This window comes from Actinia tenebrosa, unplaced genomic scaffold (assembly GCF_029948245.1).
Source record: "Actinia tenebrosa isolate PJP-AT-01 unplaced genomic scaffold, QUT_ActTen_1.0 PGA_scaffold12__29_contigs__length_12842862, whole genome shotgun sequence".
Taxonomy (NCBI): Eukaryota; Metazoa; Cnidaria; class Anthozoa; order Actiniaria; family Actiniidae; genus Actinia; species Actinia tenebrosa.
Window position 1 is genome coordinate 467,658 of NW_028292572.1, and position 23,059 is coordinate 490,716.

General features: G+C 35.0%; 1 protein-coding gene across 1 annotated transcript; it reads right to left on the bottom strand.

The window, feature by feature from the left end:
• Positions 1-228: 228 nt before the first annotated feature.
• LOC116303522 (uncharacterized) lies at positions 229-22,883 on the bottom strand. Its single transcript, XM_031713078.2, has 42 exons — positions 22,756-22,883; positions 22,427-22,487; positions 20,399-20,451; positions 20,214-20,287; positions 19,422-19,491; positions 18,640-18,729; positions 18,240-18,332; positions 18,029-18,089; positions 17,702-17,754; positions 16,945-17,088; positions 16,122-16,208; positions 15,765-15,821; positions 15,214-15,300; positions 14,879-14,939; positions 14,484-14,536; positions 14,095-14,238; positions 13,724-13,810; positions 13,329-13,385; positions 12,737-12,797; positions 12,086-12,138; positions 11,841-11,914; positions 11,504-11,573; positions 10,585-10,674; positions 10,449-10,511; positions 9,711-9,771; positions 9,033-9,085; positions 8,383-8,456; positions 7,955-8,021; positions 7,365-7,451; positions 6,992-7,039; positions 6,527-6,587; positions 5,910-5,962; positions 5,622-5,695; positions 5,155-5,224; positions 4,808-4,894; positions 4,166-4,309; positions 3,010-3,070; positions 2,587-2,639; positions 2,225-2,298; positions 1,500-1,569; positions 1,011-1,097; positions 229-677 (listed from the first exon to the last, which is right to left on the bottom strand). The coding sequence occupies exons 1-42, from the start codon at positions 22,838-22,840 to the stop codon at positions 604-606; spliced, it is 3,126 nt and encodes a 1,041-aa protein (XP_031568938.2). The 5' UTR covers positions 22,841-22,883; the 3' UTR covers positions 229-603.
• Positions 22,884-23,059: the final 176 nt, after the last annotated feature.

Sequence of the window (23,059 nt, forward strand, 5' to 3'; positions counted from 1 at the left end):
TGTCAACTGTCATTTTAGATTCTTAACGATTTTTTTTTTTCCATTACGGATTTACTTTTGAGTTTTCTTAATAGGATAAATCTAAATACGCAAAATGCTTTCCCTGTTACTGCCCTTCAATTTGAGACAATGTATTATCTGATATTTCAATTAGTAGTCGCAACAATATTCAATGGCAAATTTCTTTGAGACAGGGAAAGAAGAACGACACAAATAATTTTCTAGACATTTTTTAGGTCACTTATTTAATTTAAAATTTACTCAAATTAAGAAATATTCTAATTTAAGATTTTTCTAATTTAATTTAAAAACTTGCTAAAAACGGCAAAGTACAAGATAGTAATTTCTCAAGCTATTATTACATGCCAAAAGATCTTCTAAAATAATACTAACTATTGTTTATCATATTAACGTGAATCGTATTTTTGTAATGGGTTAAATTACTTTGACGTACATTGATAATTTTTCGTACTGCAAGTTTTATTCGAATATCACTAATCTATAGGATTTATTTTTATATTTGATATGGAATACTTTTTTTTGGCTTCTATTTAAGAATTCTACTAGGCTGCTCCATATTAACCAAAGGATAAGGTCCACCAACTAGAGTTCATCTCTGATGTCAATTTGTTTCATAGTTTGTACGTTCTCCATTGCCTTGTGCATGGCGCTGATAACTAAAGAAAAGAATTTAAAGAATTAGGCTTCATTATTATTTATAGTGGTAGTTTTTGTAGTAGTAATAGAAATAGCAGCAGCAGCAGCAGCAGCAGTAGCAGTAGTAGTAGTAGAAGAAGTAGTAGAAGTAGTAGTAGTAGTAGAAGTAGTAGTAGTAGTAGTAGTAGTAGTAGTAGTAGTAGTAGTAGTAGTAGTAGTAGTAGTAGTAGCTGTAATAGAAGGAGAAGGAAAAGGAGTTGTTGCAAGAGAACATATTAATAAAGCGTTTAAGATGTTTTGGTATAACTAAAAACTATAGAGGTAAAGAAAGCAAAGTCGTCATGACAACATACTTGGCGGAACGTCGTAGAAATAATATTTGTTCTCTTTGTAAATACTTTCTGTATGCCAGATGTCCTTCATTACTTCACCAAGAGGATCTACAAATATTCATAGTAAACATGAAACATTATATGTAATAGGTCTCCATGCTGTCCAATTAAATAATAATTGGACGAGGAAAAAATTTCGAGGACTGCAAAAGTTGGGCGAGGCCTTTAGCCAGAAAGGACGATTGATTGGCTGCTTTCAGTAGACGTCATTTTCGGTATGGCGAAGAAATCAAATCATGTTAGTTGACAAATATTCATTGACATATGACTTGTATTCTTGGTAGTATGTTTGCGGATTATTATTACTTGCTACATGTAATGTAATGACGTCACAGCCATGTTGGTTGAGCCATGTCATCCTCAACCAAAAAGGCAGCCGCACATATTATTTGGTGAGGAGAGATGATCGCTAATTAAGATTCCTTATGATTCATAATTATTTGGACTTACTCAGGAAAAAGATTCTTGGTATGTATGATCCATCGATGTCAAAACGTTTATCGGTGTGATCAAAATCATCCTGTTGAAAAAAGCTTAATGATAACACATTTCTATATACAAATACTATACAACAGTTAGGGCCCATGACGTCACAAGCATGTGCAACAGGCTATTATCTTATAATAGAGATAATCATGGACAGCTGTTTAGCTATTATAAACCATTCCGAAGTTGAGTAGAAGAATTGGTCGAGTTGAATTTGCAGTGCATTTTGGGACTGTTTTAGGGGACAAAATAGAGGCGATCTTGAAAATACAGTCAATGTCATTTACACATTTACTCATTTACACATTTAGACATTTAGACTAAAAGAAATATCACGTGTTTCCTCGAACGTTCTGACATAGAACAAACGCTGAAATACCATTCTCCATCTTAGATCCTCACTAAATGGTCGGGGCATTCTGGATTTTCGATTCACGAGTTGAATTTTACATTTAAAGTTTAGGCTGACGCACACGAGGCAAAGAACACATAATGAAACACGTGATATTTCTTTTAGTCTGAATGTGTAAATTTCTAAATGTGTAAATGTGTAAATGTATTTTTTCGGTGGACAACGTTAATGACATTGACTGTATGTACTTTAAACCTCAGAATGGCTTATTAGAAGCCATCAGCATATTTCAGCATGTCGGCTGTTTTTAATTTTATTTACATCAGACAATACTTACTTCGACGTTGACCATCACAAATTGTTTGCTGAGTTTCTTGATTTGTTCGGATGCGGCGAACTTTGGTCTAAAAGCTTCAAAACACAAATAATAAGTCAGTAATAACGATAGTATTTATCTTATCGGGGAATGGTGCTACGTCTCTTCAGCTTCCTACTTCAAAAGCACGTATAACCAAGGGTGGTGTGCGATGCGTGGGCACCGCCATTTTGTGAGTCAGTGGCGGAGTTCCATGGAACCCCCTTTGTAAGACCTTTTATAGCCGACTATGATCTTGATGCTCAGTAGAGCATTTATCCTAAGAAGATTTTCTACGTGTTCGTGTCAAGAAATTGCTTAAAAGTTCCTGGACTTGCTCTTACCCTGACATGCATTGCACCAGCTTTTGTGAATAATCAACATCATTGGCTTCCAGCTACGAGAAATGAAGAGTAAGTCAACATTAATATTATAATCAATATTCCTTTCTACAGTAAGAGGACGAAGGAAAAGCCTGCTACAAAGGCAAGCAACGTGCTAACTCGCCGAGTTTAAATGTCAGATAGATCTAATTCGTCCTCGTTACAGACCACGTGCCTAGAGAGTAAGAATCTTTTTTTTAAATCTTTGAAGAAAAGACTGGGTAGAGTTGGCATTGCACTGCATTTGGTCGTTTTAAGGTTATATAAAAGCCGTCTTGGAAATATGTCCTCTGCAATACCAACTCGACCCAGTCTTTTCTTCAACCTTGGAATGGCTAATTAGGACGCATCTTGAGATATACTCATCAGTTTTATTATACCGACCTTTTTCTTGCCTCTATGTATCCCTCGTCCAAAGAAACCCAGTCGATGCCATTTCCAAGTCCTGTATATGCAAATATTCAAAAAAGCAAGCATAAAATTTAAATTCACAAAGAAAAAAGAATTTTGGTGTGATTTGCAGTTGGTAGCCATGATGGAATGCTGCCCATTTTACCGAAGATTTATGATTAATTTGAAATTTTGTTTGAATTTCCATTTCTCTTATGAAGACTGCAAAGTGGACGCGTTAAATGACAAAAACTCTTGAAGAAGATTTTTCGGATTTTTTTTTACTTTTAGTTTAATATATTTTAGGACCATACCTCCAGAACCAGTGCTGAAGCGCAGTATGGCAGCGCGAAGCATTTACGGCTATGCCAGAGATTTCGCCCCCGACACCGCTATCCAGTGACTAATCAGGAAGCTCGGCCGAAGCCTAAGGGAGAGGTTAGTCGGCCCCTAGACCGTAGATGATTAACCACTTGCTATGATTAGTAAAACATGTGCTGTTTCATCAAGGACTAACCTCTTTTGTTTCCATTAGTCCATGTGGGATGAGTTTTGAAAACCTAACTGACCCTAAACAGAAGTTAGACATGCGCACAGCTACCCACTCTTTGCTTTATTGACCTTAATTGAGTGAAGTTAAGCTGTTTTTGCCAATTTTTTGCATTATGACGTCATTTGACTACCACTACCAAGATACTTCGCAAAATTTCTTTCTTATTCAAATTTGTAATTCTTCTTCAGAATATTAAGACAAATCCAGCTAATCTGAGGGGAAATGATTGCTAATCAGAGCCGAAGAAATTTGCAAAACTGGGGTGTCACATTTCCTCCTGAAATTAAGGATTCCAGGACGCTAAATGAAAACAAAAACGATGGTAATAAGAGGCTGATAACAGTAACACAATAAATGAGTTATATATTTTTATAAAGATGGTAGACAGGTTTTTATTTTTCGCTGGCCAATTTTCACAACCTTCATGGCACCTCAGTTTTGCAGTGACGTCATTTTCACGTCACTAATTCAGATTAGCTGGTTGGTGCTAATTAACTGAACAAAAGCAAGTGTGCAAGGGATTCTGGTGTGGGAGTCAAACGACGCCATTATGCAGCATTCCCAAATTTAAAGATAAGTGAGTTTGATAAATCTTACCATGGTCAACGGACGATTTTGATGCTGGTTCTGAAGTTGTTTTTGACTCCGTTTGAACTGTTTTGGTAGATGATTCTGATGAAGACGACACAGTAGTTTTCTCTGGTTCAATGTTATTTAGAACTTTCTTCATCGATTCAATAACTAGAGAACACGACATAAAATAATGACATTACGATGTTATCTTAGGAGCTATTTAGAGACTGGTTAACGTCTTATGAGTGGCAATTTGAATGACAACGGAATTTTATTCTCGGTTCCAGTTGCTTGGAGTAATATGGCCGTCAAACAACCGTTAGGTCTAAGATACAGCGCACGCATTGCAGCGTGCGGTATCTGAGGGGCTCAAGCTTACTCATATTATGTACAGCGGTAAATAATATGACAATGAAAGATAAGTGCTCCCTTCTGCCCCCTGTGGGTAAAGTGAACAATCTCGGCATAACTTCAACAATACACAACAAGGCTTTGAAATTCCACGGCCTTTACTGGAAGACAAATATTCTGCACAAACTCGAGGCTAACCCTGAGCAACAGAGAACTCGAAGACTGGAGTATTCACATATATTTGCTCCATAATTTCTCAAGGGAATAACATTCAGACTAAAATGGGCCGCAAAACAAATAATGAATAAAGCATACCCGTTTCTGCATCTCCATATGCATACTTAAACTTCAGGAACCTCAGCTCAGTGTTATGTATATCTTTTAAAACTTTTCCATTAGAATCTAGTAAATTAATGACAAAAGTTTCTATAAGCGTTTGGAAAAACAAATGTGAGATTGTAAGAATTGATAAAATTATACTAGCAATGGCGGATCCAGGAATTTTAGAAGGTGGGATAACTTGGTAAGGATATTAGGAAAAGTGAAGTGGCTACTAAAGATAATACTAAGACATCTGAACAAAATGGGTGGCTAGCCACTCTTCACCACTCCTGGATGCGCCCCTGATTGAGCAGTTTGTGTTGTGTCATATGAGTGATTACCTAAGAAGTACACACGCGGAAAGTATTTCCCATCTACGTCGAACATTGAGTCTTTTGGTTCTTCGTCATCCTATGGTAATAGCATTATGAAAAACATGTTAAGTACTCACAGGTTGTACTAGCACAAGTGTGACTAAGTATTTCGATGCACAACATGAATAGCTAGATAGATAGACATTGCAACAAACAAATAACACAAGAAAAACAACAAATACGACAAAATAAGCAAACATTAACGAAGTATTGCTGGTTTTCAATCATTCCCAAGAGAATGAAATAACAAAAGACACGGCGGCCATGTTGGATGGCATAACAAAGAAACAAATGACATTTTTTTTCTCGAATATATACAACCTGGCGGCTGTGAAAACCATCCATTCCTCCTTTTTTTACGCAACATAATGATTATGTTTTTAAGCACAATTTTTAAAATGTGATTTCTTTCAAATTTTATAGTTTTAACTCACCTCTATATTCACCATTACGAAATTTTTGCTCAGTTTCTGTATCTCGGTGGAATTTGCAATGTGTGGCTTGAGAGCTAAAAAATAAAGAAATACTTCTAATGATTTGACTCATAGATGGTGAAAATATTACCTCTCAGCCGAAAGATGCTTTGTATTTTAAAGTACATGCCGTTCTTATAATATGCTTATTCATATAATTTTTTCCAGTTAAAAATCAATAGTACGCGCGCTGATTTATTGGCTGTTTGACTTTATGGACCCGCTCTTTTCACAGCAAAAACTACATACCTTTGCATGCTCCGCACCATGGCTTGTGGATAATCACCATAACGGGTTTCTTGCTGACAAAATATATAAATAAAAACACGTATAAATATGTAACGTAGCTCATGGCACAAAATACCAATCTTTACGTAATGTTGTTTCTTTAACAAAATTAATGAACCAAGCACGTTTTTCATACGTTTTTCATGCGGATACTTGGATCCAGTCATTTGGTGTCCGTAATAGAGTGATGGTTCAAATGCAACTTTTTGAATAAAGGTTGGCGAAGGTTTTGTTGCGTGTTGATCGTTGCATGCTCCAAACAAACCCCGAACTGGACTGCAGGCGATCTGAATACAATCTAATCAGCCAAAGTTTGAAACAATATTCAGTTTCCCTAAATTGCTGTTGACAGGTTTTTCTGGTATTTTTTCTTCTGTGCTGATAAAATCTACCTATGGTTACGATACATTTCAAGCTTGCCAATGCAAGAAGCAACTTGCAACATGCAACATGCAAAGTGCAACTTGCAAAAAACCTTCACCAAACTATCTTTAAAGTAGCTGTCCCATAGTTTAACATTAGTTCACTTAATCTTGAGCTCCGATCGATAAACTTATTATATAGGCTTTAAATGTTACCTTCTCTTTGCTTCAACCAGGCCGTCATCCATGGTGACCCAATCAATATTTTTTCCAAATCCTTTGTCAAAAAAAAAAAAAAAAAAAATTAATAAAAATCAAAGGTTTTCTCCCAAATATGATAAATAATAAATGTCGATATGTGATATAATGTAATATATGCCGAAAATGTGAATGTACATCATCTTTTAGCGTCAGGTTTACTGTTAACCGCTAGTGATCAGGTCCAGAAACAGCAGTAAACACGGAGAAACACTAGGTTTAAATGAAATTTAATTTGGCGAATCTTCTAGCAACGACTTCGTTATGGCGCCTTGCTAAATTTCGAAAGTTTGACGGACAACGCATTTTAAGATTTGCGGTACCAAGCAACCACGTCGTGCTAAGGTTCTCGTATATATGGTTACGACGCGCCCTTTGAATGGCTAGACTGTAGTTTTCAAACAATGCTCATGATTTGTGTACCTCTGTCTGATTCATGCTTGGGCGACATCTTTTTCATAGCTTTGATAACTAGGAGAAGAGAACAGTTGAATTTTAGTTAATATTTTGGTAAATCATAAAGTAATTAAAGGCCAGTGAGTACCTTGGTGCATATCGCAACTCTGTCATGGATTGCAATCTCGCTCTTTCAAGATTGTTATTAAAATAAACGAGAAACGACTTCACAAAATTTAAACTCTTACCATAACACGTACTTTCAAAGAGGCGACGAAAAGACAAATACCTCTCTTACATCCTTTTTTTAAATCTCCTTTTGTAATCCTTGCCACCCTTGCAACACTTATTACGTTATATTAGAAAACTTCGATCCAAATTTGTTGTTGAATATACTTACTGTCATCAGCATCTTCATAAAAATACTCAGCATCATCGACAGGAGTGTTCTTGTTTTTGATGTGTTTCTGGACCTCTCCTTTGTGATCTAATTCGGCAACAAGGATAATGAGTAAGTTGCAAATAAACAGTGGAAGTATTAGAGAGGTTTTTACACAAAAGCTATTGTGCGCAATGCTTTACCATTTCAGATCACAAGTCATTCCCTTGAGCTTTATTTCTTTGTTTACCGGTAATAAATAAAAAAAGGATACGATTTCGACATGGTTTTATCATTTACCAGATAATATGCCAAATCTGTGCCAACACGATTAAGTTGATCATTTCACTTCCGATTAATATGACTTAAATGTTTTCCATAAAAAAACAAAATATATTTGTTTTGGGAATGGGATTCTGTTTGACTTGTATTCATATTCAAGTTTATTCTCATACACAACCGTTAAACGAAGAAATGATAGTCAAGGAAATGACCCGCCTATCTGGAAAAAACATTACTCCCAAGGATAAGAGGTCTGTTATTTCGATTGTTTTGAGTAGCAACAACTTGGAAAGGAACAGACTAGTAAATATCTCTAAGACAAAACTTACCAAGAAACAGAATTCTTGGGACATATGTACCGTCAATGTCATATTTATTTTTTGGGATCTCGTCATCCTGCAAAAAAGATTTGATTCATTATACATCATACATTATTTATTATTCATTATTCATTATACTCCTCTGTGGTGATCGCGATCCAGGTTCAATAAGAAAAATTGCAATCGCGCGTGCAGCACACTCAAGAAGCATGAGGGTTTTTTTATGCAATCATTATTTACCTAATTAGTTAGACTCTCGAGGTCTATTTATTTTGATGGTTAGCTAGTCTCTACACCTCTTGAATTAGAGGAAGGACGTTTACGTATTTGCATAGGTGTTAAACATCATAGACACTTAAAATGACAACGATACAAGAGGAGTCTTCCATGACTTGGTTAGAACAAGTTTTCATTCAGAAACATGAAAGGGAGCCTACCTGAAGATTGACCATAATAAAGTCCTTGCTTAATTCACCAATCTGCTTAGACTTAGCAACTTTGGCCTTGAGAGCTTAATCAAATGGTTAAAACAAAGTATGTCAGTAAAAGATTTTAATAGACACAAATTGAAAAAAAATTTTGTCAAGGTCAAACGGTTAATGGATCGAAGCTAAGGTCGAGCGGTGTTCTGGGTAAACAGTTAATGCATGTTGCAGTTGTGCAGTTCTCAAAAATTGATTCAAGTTATCGAGCAAAGTAGTTTGTCAGTCTTCAAAAATATGTCTATGTAGGAAACACTCTCCAAATGCTCAGGATATCGACTACCCAGAATCCCCTTCAGCATTAACTTCGATGATTTAACCTTTTCGATGATTTAACCGGACAACCTTTATTTAATTGGTGTATACACTACAGCCTGAGATACATGTCTTTTAGCTAAAATTACTCAAGCAAATTATAGGAAAATTAATCAAAGTTAAGTAAAAGCGTTTGGCATTTCATTAAGAAGCGCTCAATAAACAAGTTAGGGATACACGATGGACTTTCACCAAAACCTGAAATGCATTTCGTGACGGCAAATTGTTCAATTTCAAGTGTAAGAGATAGGGTATCAATTGTGTTATTTATTTATTTATTTATTTTATACCTTGACTGTGTTGGCACCAAGAGTTGTGCAGAATGAGTATAATTGGTTTCGTCCTAAAGAAAACAAGAAAAAAGGTATTGATTGATACACACTAAACTGAAATTGTACTGAAATGCTACCGAGGAGATGAAAAAAGTTGAAAAAGACCGAGTGAATGAATACAATGGAACCTCTATAATACGGACCTCGAAGGGCAAGAAAAATTGTCAGTAATATAGAGGTGTCGATAATATAGAGGGCAGGTCTAAACAATAAAAGGGGAAAAAAAGAAAAGAAACAGAAAAAGAAAAGAAAAATTGATATACATAGTAGGAACTGAATGGTACTGAGAAGAGGTACAACGTTTAAGAATGGGATGTCCAAGTAAATGGATTACGGCTTTAAGTACATAACAAATTTTGACCAATTGTTGACTTTATATTGTGGTAAATGAGAGGACATACCACGCTTAACCATCAGACATTTGTGTTTTACTAGTACACAATTTCTTTAAAAGAAAAACGCTAGCGTTTCGCAATTTGTTGACGTAATTTATTGGTATGTACTCTCATTTACCACTGCTCTCGACCAATCAGAAGGCGACAAAATTGACATTTGTGGTAAAATAACATTTATGATTATTTATATTGACTATCATGTGACATAATAGCTAACAATAATAGAAGAATTTAAACCTACGTTTCTTTGGCTTTAGCTAGGGCATCTTTCATCGGCACCCATGTGATATGTGAGCCAAATCCTGTAAATAAAATAAAATTTTGTGCAACTTTAAAATTTGGTTAAAAGTTTTATTTAAAAAATATTTTAATAAAATATTTCTATTATTTTATTATAACAGAATTAATTACATCCATTTTAAAATCACTGATGATTTATGCAGTCTCATTGGCTCTCAGCAGTGCAATTCAATCACGAATTGCACCATTTTTAGTTTTAAATTCGTTTTTTTGAAGGGCCAATGAAATTACAGAAAAAAATTAACCAATCAAATACCAGAAAAGAAAAGTGAAAAAAAGTAGAAGAAAATTTAAGGAAATGTTTTAGGTGAAAGACGGTTTTTTTGAATAAATTTTAATGAAGTTTAATTTCAAAATGTGTTATTATTGCAGGAGATTTCAAAATGGATATAATTAAGTGGTAATTGAACTTTGTGTCGTATAATTTTGGTCTGAAATCAAAAGTATGATTAACGAATTGCATTCCCGCTAGCTATGCGGTCGTGCAATTTTGTAATCATTCGTCAGTTGATTTCAGACCAAATTGCGCTCTACTCAGTTCAATGACCCAAGGGCGGATCCATTTTTTTCTGCTGAAGGGGGGCTTCAGCCCCCCCTTTGCCCCCCCCTGGATCCGCCCTTTTTACCATTATATAGATGATGGATAAAGTGTTTATAACTATTGTCAATGAGTATTTACCTCTATCGGTTGCGGCTGGCTTTTTCACCTCAATCTTGGATGCTTTTCTCATTGCCGCAACAACTAAAAATACCATAAGCAACATTGGTAAAGTGTTCTTTAGGAAGTTAGGTTAAGACGAATGTGAGTTACATACGTTGTTTGACCTCTCCATAAGCGTATTTATATTCATCGTAGGATGGATCTTCATTATAAATGTCTTTCAATACTTTCTTTGTATAAGGATCTGGAAAATATTAATAAAGAAAAGAGATGTAATATTAATCCATAATTGATGGACACATCCTTTTTTCCTGGCTACACTCATTCTTATATCAACAGGTCTGTTTAATACGAACACCTCTCTAATACGGTCACAAGTGGCATGTCGTTTTTGCTATCCTTATAAGAGAGGTTATATATATTTACTATAAATAATATTGTTAAAGTGCTAGTCTTACAAAAATATTAATGACGCAAAAAAATCCCCGATTTTGTATATGCTTAAATAGGTTATAATGTTCATCAATAAACAATAATTGGCTCGAAAAAGAGGCTTTCCCCGTCTGAATTCTTAAATTGTTAAAAGCTCGTCCGCCATTGCTATGAGCAGCGATTTTTAATTTATGTGACGTCATACGCGCAACTGGCATCCTTTTTATCCACACTGACTCTACAGTATTCTCTGTAAGAAGGCATGTCTCGTTCATCAGCTGAATTTCTCAGTTTTCAATAGCATTCTTTCTAATGGCTGACAGCACATGGTGGTCAATATTTGACTCACCATTTGAAACTGATAATTAGATTCAAAGACTTTAATCATCTGATATGGACACCTCTCTAATACGGGCATCAGCGCCATCTTGGTGACCGTATTAGGAAGGTTTGACTATAAATAGTAAATGTTAATAAACTGGATTGTGGTCTACCAATAAAACTCATTCTTGGCACACTAATAAACAGACCTCTATAATACAGACACGTCCATAATGTGGGCATAAGTGGCAAGTCTTTTTGGTGCCCTTATTAGAAAGGCGTGACCGTAATATCAAGAGTAATGAAAAAAATTGACTTACCAATGAAATGAATTCTTGGTACGTATGCACCATCAACGTCGAACTCTTTGTCTAATTTAGAATCATCGTCCTTTTGAGAACGATAAAAAGAGGTTAAAATGAAAACGATTAAAAGAGATAAATAAAAAAGCGAATGAAAAAATTAGGATTAAAAAATAGAAATATAGAAATAAAAATTAAAGGTCGCTAAATTCGCTTTTGATCTGAATAAAAATGTACAAAAGCAGGAGAAAAAATGATTTTAAAAAGTTCGGAGAGAATATAGATAAATATTTTTAAGCAAAGAAAATGAATAAACATAAATATTCCGTCACAAAGGAAAGGTAAACTAACTCACCTGGACGTTGACCATTACGAAATTTTCGCTGTGTTGGACAAGCAACTCTGACTTTGCAAACTTTTTTTTGAATGCTGTATCAAATGCGATGCAAATTAATAACATGATGTTAATTCTACTGAGAAATTGTTCTATTGCGTCATGATAGGCCATTTGCAGGAAGTAATCACATGACTGTTACTGGATGACATGGTTTATTGTTGGAATTCTTGATACTTATTCGAAAACAAAAACCGTTTTATTACCTTTGCAAGCAGAGCACCAAGATTTATGTAAGACTAACACGATGAGAGCCTCCCTAAAATAGACCCAAAGATATAGTATTGAAAAATTCAAACATTAGCATTGCAATACAGCCATTTCTATATAAACTTTTATGGAAGGAAAAGTAAAGGGGCAATGTAAGGTGGTATGATGGTAGTATGGTATAATGAAAGCTTAGCTTTTATTCTTAAGGTGAAGAGCTGAAATGATAGGGACTTTACCACTGATGTGTTCTATGACAATGTACACCTATTTCAGAAATCGTTGTCGCACCAAAAGCCTCAAGCAACAAGCTAAGACCGCAGAGAACGCCGGTACTTTCAGCTGTAATTAGTTTATTCATGGTGTATTTTCATTTATTCCCAAATTGCTCCAAGGCTGCTTGAGATGATAATTAGTGGATAGCTATAGCCACTTGCATGAACCATGAATAAATCAATTATAATTAAAAGTACCGACGTTCTCTGGAGCCTTGGCTTGTTACTTGAGGCTCTTGGTGCGACAACGATCTTCGAAATAGGTATATATTGCTAGTATTAATATAATATTCATTTTTAGTATGAACGCTCAAAATTTAGAGCGCCTGCGCATATAGCTAAATTATTTTATAAATATGAGACCAATGTACTTACTGGTCTGCTGCTACTTCAAAAGCATGATCAATGTGCACCCAGTCGTAGGCAGTGCCAAATCCTTAGATGTGAAAATAGTTTAGCAAATGAATACACATCGTGAAACTGCATCACTATAAACCTACTGAGACGGTCAAGCTCCCTCTTTAAGGGTAAAACGTAACAGCTTTGCAGCTAACTGAACATACAAATGATCCTAATTCCATCATCAAAGTAGAAAATCAAAGTCAGCGGTTCAATTTTGTTGCAAAAAAAAAACAACAAAACAAAACAAAACAAAAACAAAAACAAAAAAACAAAAAAAACAACAGAAAATCTATAAAGACCAACTAAACAGGGAAAGCTAATAAGCAACTTGAATCATAAGCAATGTGGGTACCGAGGATAGATTCAACGACCACAGAAGTGATGTAACACACATCGTCCGTGCCTTTGACTTCTTAGCATTGCGCAAAACATGTAAAACATGGCTGACGAACAAATCAACACGACATGAGAAAAACGATTGAAGGATAATGATTCACGAAGAAAGATGCAAGATGAACGAATGGAAACTGATAAAAAGAAACATGATATTCAAAGAGCAGCTTACCATAGTCCTTTGCAGGTTTCCTGAACTTCTTCAAGACTCTTTCCATGGCGATCATCACTGAAAACAATAACTAACGCTCAACATTCTTGTCATTCTAACGTGAAAACTTTTTCCATGAGTCTCATTCTTTGTATGCAAGTAGTCGATGGACCCAAACATAGAAACTTATTCCCAAGGGTTTCGAAATAGAGATAGAAATAGGTTCCATTTGCAAGGACATTGACTCGTGCATATTCTTGTGCATGTTACGTCATATCTACCGTGTTGGTTGGCGATAACAAAGCATTCCTTATTAGTTTCTCTTTTTAGATCAAATGATATGGCGGCTGTTTCGTCGTTATTTATCTCTCAAGGGACTTGGAGTCATGCGGTTGAACCCCAAGAATTGTACTCACATTCATCTCCATCTTGGTAATAGTACTTTACGTGATTATAGTTTGTTTCTTCGTTCCAAATGTCCTTCATGACTTTGCCTTGTGGATCTAAGATACCGAAGGTATTCAATTAATGGTTTGCATTATAATTTTGTAGTTCATGAAAAACAGGAAAAGCGCCATTGAAAAGTAAAATTTAAAGACAACAGAGTATGACATTGGATGTTATTAGTAAACCAACAAACCGGAAACCAGTCAATCAATTGCAACCAATCAATTAACTAACTAACCATTCAGAAACCAGTCAACGAATCAACAATTCCCAAAACCCAACAATTCAACAATCAACACACCAACCATCCATTTAATAAACCAAAATAGCGTGCTCTTACCAAGGAAAAGAATTCTTGGTACGTAGGCCCCATCAGGACTGAACTCCTTGCCCTCAGGTTCAGTACCACCCTTCAAATTAACCATCACAAACTTCTTGCTCATCTCGCCCAAGTCTTTGTTACTTGCGAAACGAGACTTCAAGTCTGAAAAAAATATACACCAATAAATAAATAAACAAACAAACAAACAAACAAACAAACAAACAAACAAACAAACAAACAAACAAACAAACAAACAAACAACCAAACAAACAAACAAACAAACAAACAAACAAACAAATAAATGAATGAATGAATGAATGAATAAATAAATAAATAAATAAATAAATAATAAATAAATAACAGTGTTAAGCGGTCATTCTGGCTTGATTTTAAAGATTTGTACTCACTTTGACAAGAGGAACATGCTGACTTGTGTATGAGAAGAACCATCACCTTATTGCTAAAAGAAAGGAAGAATCAAACACAATAAATGGGTATTCATTGGCGGAAATTAGCTGGTGCGATCGGCTTCACAAGACCTCTTCTCGTTTCCTCACAGGAATCCCGCCGGTTTCAATTTCGCGCTAATAATAGCACTAGTCTTTTTTGATTGGTTAGCTGTTATAACTTTATTCCTTAACCAAAAAATCCAGATGGTAAGTTGAGATGAAAATTCCTTAGCCTTGGACTTCCATCTTCAAACAAAAACAAAAAGAAAAAAAAAAAAAAAAAGAAAGAAAGAAAGAAAAAAAAAAAAAAAAAAGCGGTGGAAGGCACGGAAAATGAATTGAAAAACTCTTACTCTTTTTTGGCCAGTTTGAGACCTTCTTCATACGTGTGCCATTGGATGTGGTTTCCAAAACCTTCAGGAAGAACAATACATATGTAAGTATATAAATTTTGGACTACAAAAACTTTAAAATTTAGAAGATACAGGAAGAATTTGGGTAAGGAGAAAGGGAAAACAGTTGTATAGAAGAAAATTGCATCCAGATTAAAGGTGCCACTGAACCTAGTAACCAAGTTCTGAGGCGCCAAGACAACCATAAAAAGATTGAGTACTTTCCTAACATTGTTATACTGTCCAAACACAAATTCCCGGAAAAATGGTTATTCTTTTTAAAAGATCTTTCTTACCGTTTGATAAGTCTTGTACTTCGGTTTCTTCTTTAGGCATCCACCATGGTTTCTTTTCTTCTTTCTTGTCTTCTGATTTTGTCTCTTCTGTAAAAACGATAAATCATAATAAGGATGAAAATCATGCCAGACTTGACGTTTGATCAAACACATGCTAATTCCACGGGAAATGAGACGCAAAACGAAATAAGAGTTTCAATATACTATTTAAAATCTTCATGAAGATTTTGCGCTTATTTAAAATTTTTCCAGGCGACTATTTCCTCTGACCACTCCTCTTTCCTTCCCCAGGCTCTAGCCTTTTGAGCTGGTCGTGTGGAACTTCCCTCAGTATTTTGAAATGCCCTCAAAATTAGGAATAGTATTTATCAATGATTTTTAAGGACTTGCCATAGGACTTAGGACTTATATATCCTGTGACCATTTTTTCCTTCCGAGTTGTCCTGCCTATGGAGCCCGATGAGTTCGAATCCAATTAATCCCCCTCCCATCCCCCGTAACCGACATTCAAGACCCACCCTAGACAAGGTAACGCGTTTCCATAAACTTACCTTTTTGTTCAATTTTCTTTTCTTCTTCCCCTAAAGCCCTTTCCATGGATCTAACAACTTAGAAACAATAAAGAGAAGCATGAGATCCTTAGACTGGATAGGTTATATTGACATTCTTTAGTAAATCAATAACCCATTAATACTCAGCGCAGAATATTCACTAATATTAATGGTAAAGAGTTAAGAGTACACAATTTCAACAAAAACGTTGAAATTCCACGGACGTTCGCTGGCAAAAGCGAACATTCTACACATTAAGGCTAATTAGGCCTGAGCAACAGGGCACTCATTTTACATCCATTCCTAATGCTCTTCACAGAAAAATGTAAATGAAAAGAAAAAAAACTTAAATCTTACGTTGCTCGGCGGTGGAGTAGTAGTACTTCGTATGAGGATACTTGGTGCCTTCGTTCCAAATTGATTCAATAACTCTGCCTTCAGGATCTTGAAATAGAGGAAACGAGAAGAAACAGAAAGATACATGTGAAGAACTAGCTTTTAAAATAGCAGTAGCTTAGAGAAGGGACCAAAGGAATCATTTATGCAAACGCAGGGCATATGCAAGGAAACCCAGAATACGTTACAAAAGTCTATACCTTGTATCATCTTCTATATTGATACTGTTATTGGTGGAGTCCGGTTGTTTGTAGTTTAAATTAGAGCAATAAAGCAAAATATCGTAACAAATGTCAGAAAACCCAGCAATTCTCAATTCTTCGACATTGCCTTGTCTAAGAGTTTTTAATGAAAGAGCAATGACCTTACGCGCAGTGATCATTGGTTTTGACGGTTATCGTCAGATCCGTAAGGACGTAAGGAGGCAGTCTTCTGTGCCGTATGGTTTCATAGAATAATATAGTCTAACTAAACAATGGATAATGTAGTAAGTTTCGCCATTCCTTATTATCAATAGACCTTACTTCCGGCAATATCTGTGTTTTGACTGGGAGCAATTAAAATGTATAAGCTTGGAGGTTCTTCCAGGTTGTATGTGTATATTTTTTTGTGTTTTCAGAAAGTAGAAAAAGTAAGATTGAAGCTTTAAGAAGAACATATTTTGACATTTTTTGACTTAGCAGTTGCTGTTTCTTTTGTCACCTAGTTGAATATTAATTTCGCCTAGTCAACTCCCAAGAGTCACTTGATTGACAATAAGCAATTGTATGTTAGATGCTTTTACCCATAAAGAAAATCCTTGGTACGTATTCTCCATCAACCACGAATTGACTACCAGATGGCTCTTCATCATCTTCTACATTCACCAACACAAACTTCTTGCTCAGATCAGCGAACTTTTCTGACTCAGCTAGTTTTGGCTTGAGAGCTTAAAAACAAAGAATTCTGCATAAATAATTACCTTTTGAAATTTATAATGTGCTGGTAAATATTGCAGGGCTAGCTAATTGCAAACTGCGCATGCCTGGCATTGCAATTTTGTCGAGAGATAAATTTAAGGTTGCCCAGTAATCATGTTCTACATTCACCATCACAAACTCCTTGGTCAATTCAGTGAACTTTTCTGACGCAGCTGGTTTTGGCTTGGGCGCGAGCGAAAAATTTTACTTAAATACACTTGCATTCCCTTCCAACTGAACTAATCAGGGACTTAACTGAATACAGCAAACATAACGGTAAAGCGAAAGTCTTCCTTTCCATATTTCTGCTTCTTGTAAGGCCAGTATATTATATTTAAATCAAAAGAAAACAGAAAAAATTCGCAAAAGTTGGATAAAAGTAGCCTCGGCCGGCGACAAAACCTCTAAACGCAGACGCATTGTGATCGGCTGAAACAAAATTCACCGCTACTCAGCTGGTTAGATATCTGTAACATGCTGTTAGATCTTGCAAGGCTAATTACAATTTGCCTGGCTTTGCAATTTTATCCTCGAGACAAATCAAAGTTTGCCCAATAGTATACCATGAAACTGTTCTCTTACCTTTACATGCACCGCACCAACTCTTGTGGATAATGAGCATAAGTTTCTTGTTGCTAATTAAAAATACATAATTAATAAACAATTAATACAACTAATTTTGAAAGGTTTTCTAGAGTCGCCTGTTTCGCAACTAGCTTGACACCAGTGATTTTTTTTATTTGAGTCGATCAAACAAAAATCAAAATTAAATTATTGTTTAAGAAGCGAGCAGTGGTATTTCCGCAAAGTGGCTCTTCTTCCATATAATGCAATTGGAATGGAAACTTTAGATTTTTTTTTTTTTGACAAGAGAAATATTTATAAAGTAAAAATGATACAGATATTTACCTCTCTTTGGCCTCCTCTAGTCCTTGTTTATAAGACACCCAGTTGATATTATCTCCAAAACCTAACCACAAATAGATTTTTTAATAATCGATATGTCAATGTACAGATGATTTACACCAGTTTCGCATTCGAAGTTTTCGCATTCGATGCATACCGCTGCTTTTGAACACCACAGATTTCATTACCCGGATAAAGTGAGTTTAACACCAACCTCTTGCTAATTTATTAGTTGTATCTTCATCTTCTTCGACGTCATCAAACGGAATGTTGAATTTCTTGAGGACAGTTTTCATGCTGTCGACAACTAGAAATACATGGAATTTGGTTGATTATGGAAATGGTTTTAATTCATTTTCTAGAACTTTGGAAAACTAACAATATCTTAATTTAGGTCGAGCAAAAAATGGGGAATGGGGGGGTTGGTCCTTTGTCCTTCTAAATTATTGGAGGGGGAGGGGAGGGGGAGGTGAATTTTTTAGGAGAGAAGAATTGTGGAATTTTTTGATAATATTGTGATTATTGTGGCCACGTGGAGTGACTCACCATGGGGAAACTAGGATATGTCCCTTTTCAACCCTCCCCTTTTATATACAGTCCTCAGTGCGACCTACTTTGAGAGATTTTTCCATAGTAATATTTGCTGTTCTTGGCATAAGCTCCTTTTGAGTTGAAAACATCTTTCATGACTTTTCCATCAGTGCCTGCAAGACAAGTAAATCAGGTTAAGTAGAAAAACTAAACTATAGAGACCCCAAGGCCGGGAGTTGATGCTGAATTATGTTAAAACTTTTAAACTGTCGTAGGACAAAGGTAGCCCACGCTAGATATTGTTTGCAGCTACTTGAGTAGGACCACAGGAAGCCTGAAAGTGTTTGTCTTTTTCTTCTCTTTTTTACATAGTTTCTTTTTCCATTATGGCATTTTGCGTTCAAGTTTTTACTAAGAATCAAAACTAAGACGTTTGAATAAGTATCGATTCAAACAGCACGTATTGATATATCACTCTGGTAACGAATCGATTTAGCCAAAGGTCCCTCGTTGGGGAAGGCCCTGCTGACTGGCAAACAAACATTAAAATGCTTCGTATCTTGAAATGGAAGGCATGTTTCAAAAGGAAAAAAGAGCATTTTGGAAAAGAATTTGAATATGACATTATTAATCAGGCAAAAGGTTTTATTCATTCAATAAGAGAAATTCGAATTTATTTTACCTGTCAGTAAAAATCACGTGATAATTTGCCCGCAAAGCGCCATTTTGACTTTCGAAAAGATGCAAGGAGAGGTCGAGAACAATGGAGACATTAGAACGGCTCTAAGACCTTCCATTTCTGCAATTTGTTTATCTCAGAATCTTTTTTTGAATAATAATAATAATAATAAAAAGTTCTACTAACCAAGGAAATATATTCTTGGAATATACCGTCCATCAACTCTGAACTCATCTCCCTCGGGTTCATCATCATCCTAACAAATCAAGGCAATTAATAAAAAATATTTTTTAGATATATGAGTAAAATAATACATCGTGGATTTTTTTCTGAACATAGGAGTGGAGAGAGAGAGAAAAAAGAATTAGTAAAGGATGCAAAAAAGAATGAAAAATAATAGGAGAGAAAGAGAAAGACTAGGAGAATTAAAAAAGTTACACTCGAACTGTGAAAACCTCAATTTGTTTTAGGTTATTTATTTCCTAAACTTTATATTTTCTTCCAAACTCTCTAAAATGAAACATTGAGTTCAAATACACCGAGTGATCAAAATGAATCTTGGGGATATACATTTTAAAAAAAGTGACCGCAAAAAACTCGAAACCAAACCAAACCAAACCAAACCAAACCAAACCAAACCAAACCAAACCAAACCAAACCAAACCAAACCAAACCAAACCAAACAACACAACACAACACAACACAACAACAACAACAACACAACAACAACAAAACAACAACAACAAAACAACATCAACACCAAACAACATCAACACCAAACAAACAAACAAAAATTACTATTAACTAAATAAGATCAATATAATAAAGAAAAATCTATCCCTTTAATTCAAAATATTTACTCAGTTAATTTTATCTATTCTCACCAACACTGGTCATCAACATCTATTTTGCCATTTCTTTTTTTTCCAGGTTTCTGCTTTAGTGTATAAGCCACTAAATCGCTTTTAATCAACTTACCTCCAAATGAACCATCAAAAACTTCTTGCTAAGCTGAGTGATGCTCTTGGATACAACGAATTTGGGTCTCAGGGCTAGAAAAATTGTCAAAATAGGAAAATGCGTTATATATTGAATTTATTACCGACATAGCTAATATATAAGGCGTGCTGTGATTGGCTTAACGGTTAAGTCTTCATTTTTACCTTTACAAGCTCCACACCAACTTTTTGTTATCATTACGAAAACAGGTTTGCCGCTGAAGAAATAAGAAATTAAAAATTAAAAATCAAAAATCAAAATAGAATATGTTTTTGCTTCATATAATAGCTTATTAAGATATATAAGAACTACTAGACTAAATCATGAACCTCCTTTGGTTCGTGGAACAAAGGGAATTGAAAATTTTTATTTTTTATTTTTGTTATTTCAGGTTAATTAGTCTTGCAGAAGCGTATAAATATGGGGATTTAGTTCCTCGCTTTTGACACCGGCCTATTGCTTGCTATCAATCACGTGACTTTTTTTGGAGTTGACTCAGTGAGGAGCAAGCGGTTGACTGAGGGGCAACTAGTGGATGTTAAGTCAAAACATGTAAATAACGTCCTAAACTATTGTATTTGACTATTTCTACGACATGAAACCAGAAAACAAGAGATCAAGACAACCTCCAATATTCTATAAACCATTAAAAGTTTACACAGAAGTAATGTCTATTGATAGCAACCTATTGATGATGGTCATCTGTATTTTTGTAGTTTTCAAACAAAGTTGTTTTTAGAACTGGGTCATTTGCAACTTCGAGACATCTACGTTTTTGCTTTTGTCAGTCAAATATTTATTAACTAAGATTGTTAAAAAGTACCAGAAAATGTGTCGCGTCTCGAATTACCTAGGAAACTCCTCTAATTCTAGCTTTTTCGCTCTTTGGTTTGTTGTCATTCCGTAGAATGTCTTAGCTCTTAATTAAAAAAGCTACGAAAAGGAAACTGCCAAAACCTAGCTCGGCTTCACAATGAATAAAGTTTATTAATTAGGTCTATTTTTAGGCTTTGAGGCGAGGAACTTTTTTATCTGTATCAGTTTCTGGTTTAATTTTCCCTCCCTCCAAAACCTAACACGATAAATTCTAATTCGATATGTGAGTAAGCTGTGCCCTGACTTTGATCAGGAAATTTGAAGGGTTTTGGAGCTGAATTTCCTCGCGGGATAAGAACGCCCGGATATGGAGTGGGTTACCTGTGTGGACGTAACAGCAGGCGAACTGTTCTTGATAGTCCAACATATGATCATGGTGTCGGTATTGTTGTTATTCAAAGACGTCAACAAAGACTTAATGCTCGCTTCTTTATTAGCTGCTCATTAGATATTAACAACATGTGATACGCTAGATTTAAATGAATTTCCGCTATATATAGCTATATATATACGACTTTTCTTCTCTTGAATATATTTCTAATCAAACTTAATAGTGACACAAATAAATCTGCGTATTTATTATAAGATGGAAAGAACAATAACTCGTTTCTATGCTTCACATATCCACGAGTTAAAAATGACTGAAAAACAATCTATTTCACGTCGATAACCCATCGAGTGATTGCTCACTTGATTGATTGCTTACGCTAAATTGATTAAGAGTTTCGAATAATTTTCTCGTAGTGAGGAAAACTAGAAAACCAGGAGAAAAACCCTGGCAAGGAAGTGAGAGCGAACAAACTACTTTGTACTATTTCCAAATAGTACTTCAATTTTATCCTGAAATGCATGGAGTTTATGGAAATAATAAAAATACATTTTATCGACTGTATTTTGCAATTGGAAAACAAATTTAAGAAGATCAATTCTGTTCCAAACGATTAGCACAAATATCTTTCATGATTAAATATGACTGAGATATAATCAATTCTTTCGACATTTATCTTAATTATATCTTCTTAAAAAATTATTTGCAAAATATAAATAACAAATGTGTAATCTTTTTACTATTATCTTGAAAGATTTAGTTTTCATGTAATCACAATTTAGCGTTTATTTGAAACTTAGTGTAGTGTAAATCTAAGCAAATATTTCATTTATCGCAAAGCTCGAAGCGAGTCAATAATGGAATTTAAGTATATTGTAAATCTACCTTTTAAGGTATAAAATACTTTTTTATGTGTTGCTTGGAAAGCTTTGGTTTATAACCCTTCATACTGAGTTATTTCGTTTTTCGAAATTAAATCATTTCTTACCTTTTTATTGCTGTCTTTCTTGCTTTTTCAAGTTTAACCCATTTTACTTCCGTTCCCCATCCTATACAAGTCGTTCATAATTTTCAGTTTAAACAGCTTTCTCAAATCTAATTATTCAATTACTCTTTCGTATCATGTATTAGTAGAATATCTGTGTTTTGTCCCAGGGTTTTATAAGGGTTCTCCGGGTTTTTCCCCCCCGAAAATCTAACACGCCAAACTCCAATTCAATCCGTGAGTTAGCTGTGTTCTGACTTTGATCAGCCCAGAAATCGTTTCAGGGTATCGATAGAAATTTGAAAGTTCATAGAGCATTCATTCAATTTTACCTTTTTCTAGAGATTCAGCACTGTCAGATAAAACATCACATACGAAGATAAAACAGAAAAATCCTAAAAACAACAAGGCTCTCATCCTGAGCGTCGAGAATCGGTCACGATTTGAAAGCCACTTTCAAAGAATTTTTTACCCGAAGCATACGATCGAGGCTGGTTATGCGGACCTGTAATTTTGTATGGTGTTGTATTGGAATGAACTTGAATATTGAGTCCAAAACGAAATTTTCTTTTCTTCATTAAACAGGTGGAAAAATAACAGGTAGAAGCTGTGATCGAATTCGTAGGAAGAAAAGTG

Coding starts and splice junctions, on each gene's coding strand:
- LOC116303522 (XM_031713078.2), bottom strand. CDS start 22,840: ATGAGAGCCTTGTTGTTTTTAGGATTTTTCTGTTTTATCTTCGTATGT. Junction 10,512..10,584: donor TTATGGAGAGGTCAAACAAC/GTATGTAACTCA, acceptor TGGTATTTTTAG/TTGTTGCGGCAATGAGAAAA. Junction 7,040..7,364: donor TTATGAAGATGCTGATGACA/GTAAGTATATTC, acceptor CTCTTCTCCTAG/TTATCAAAGCTATGAAAAAG.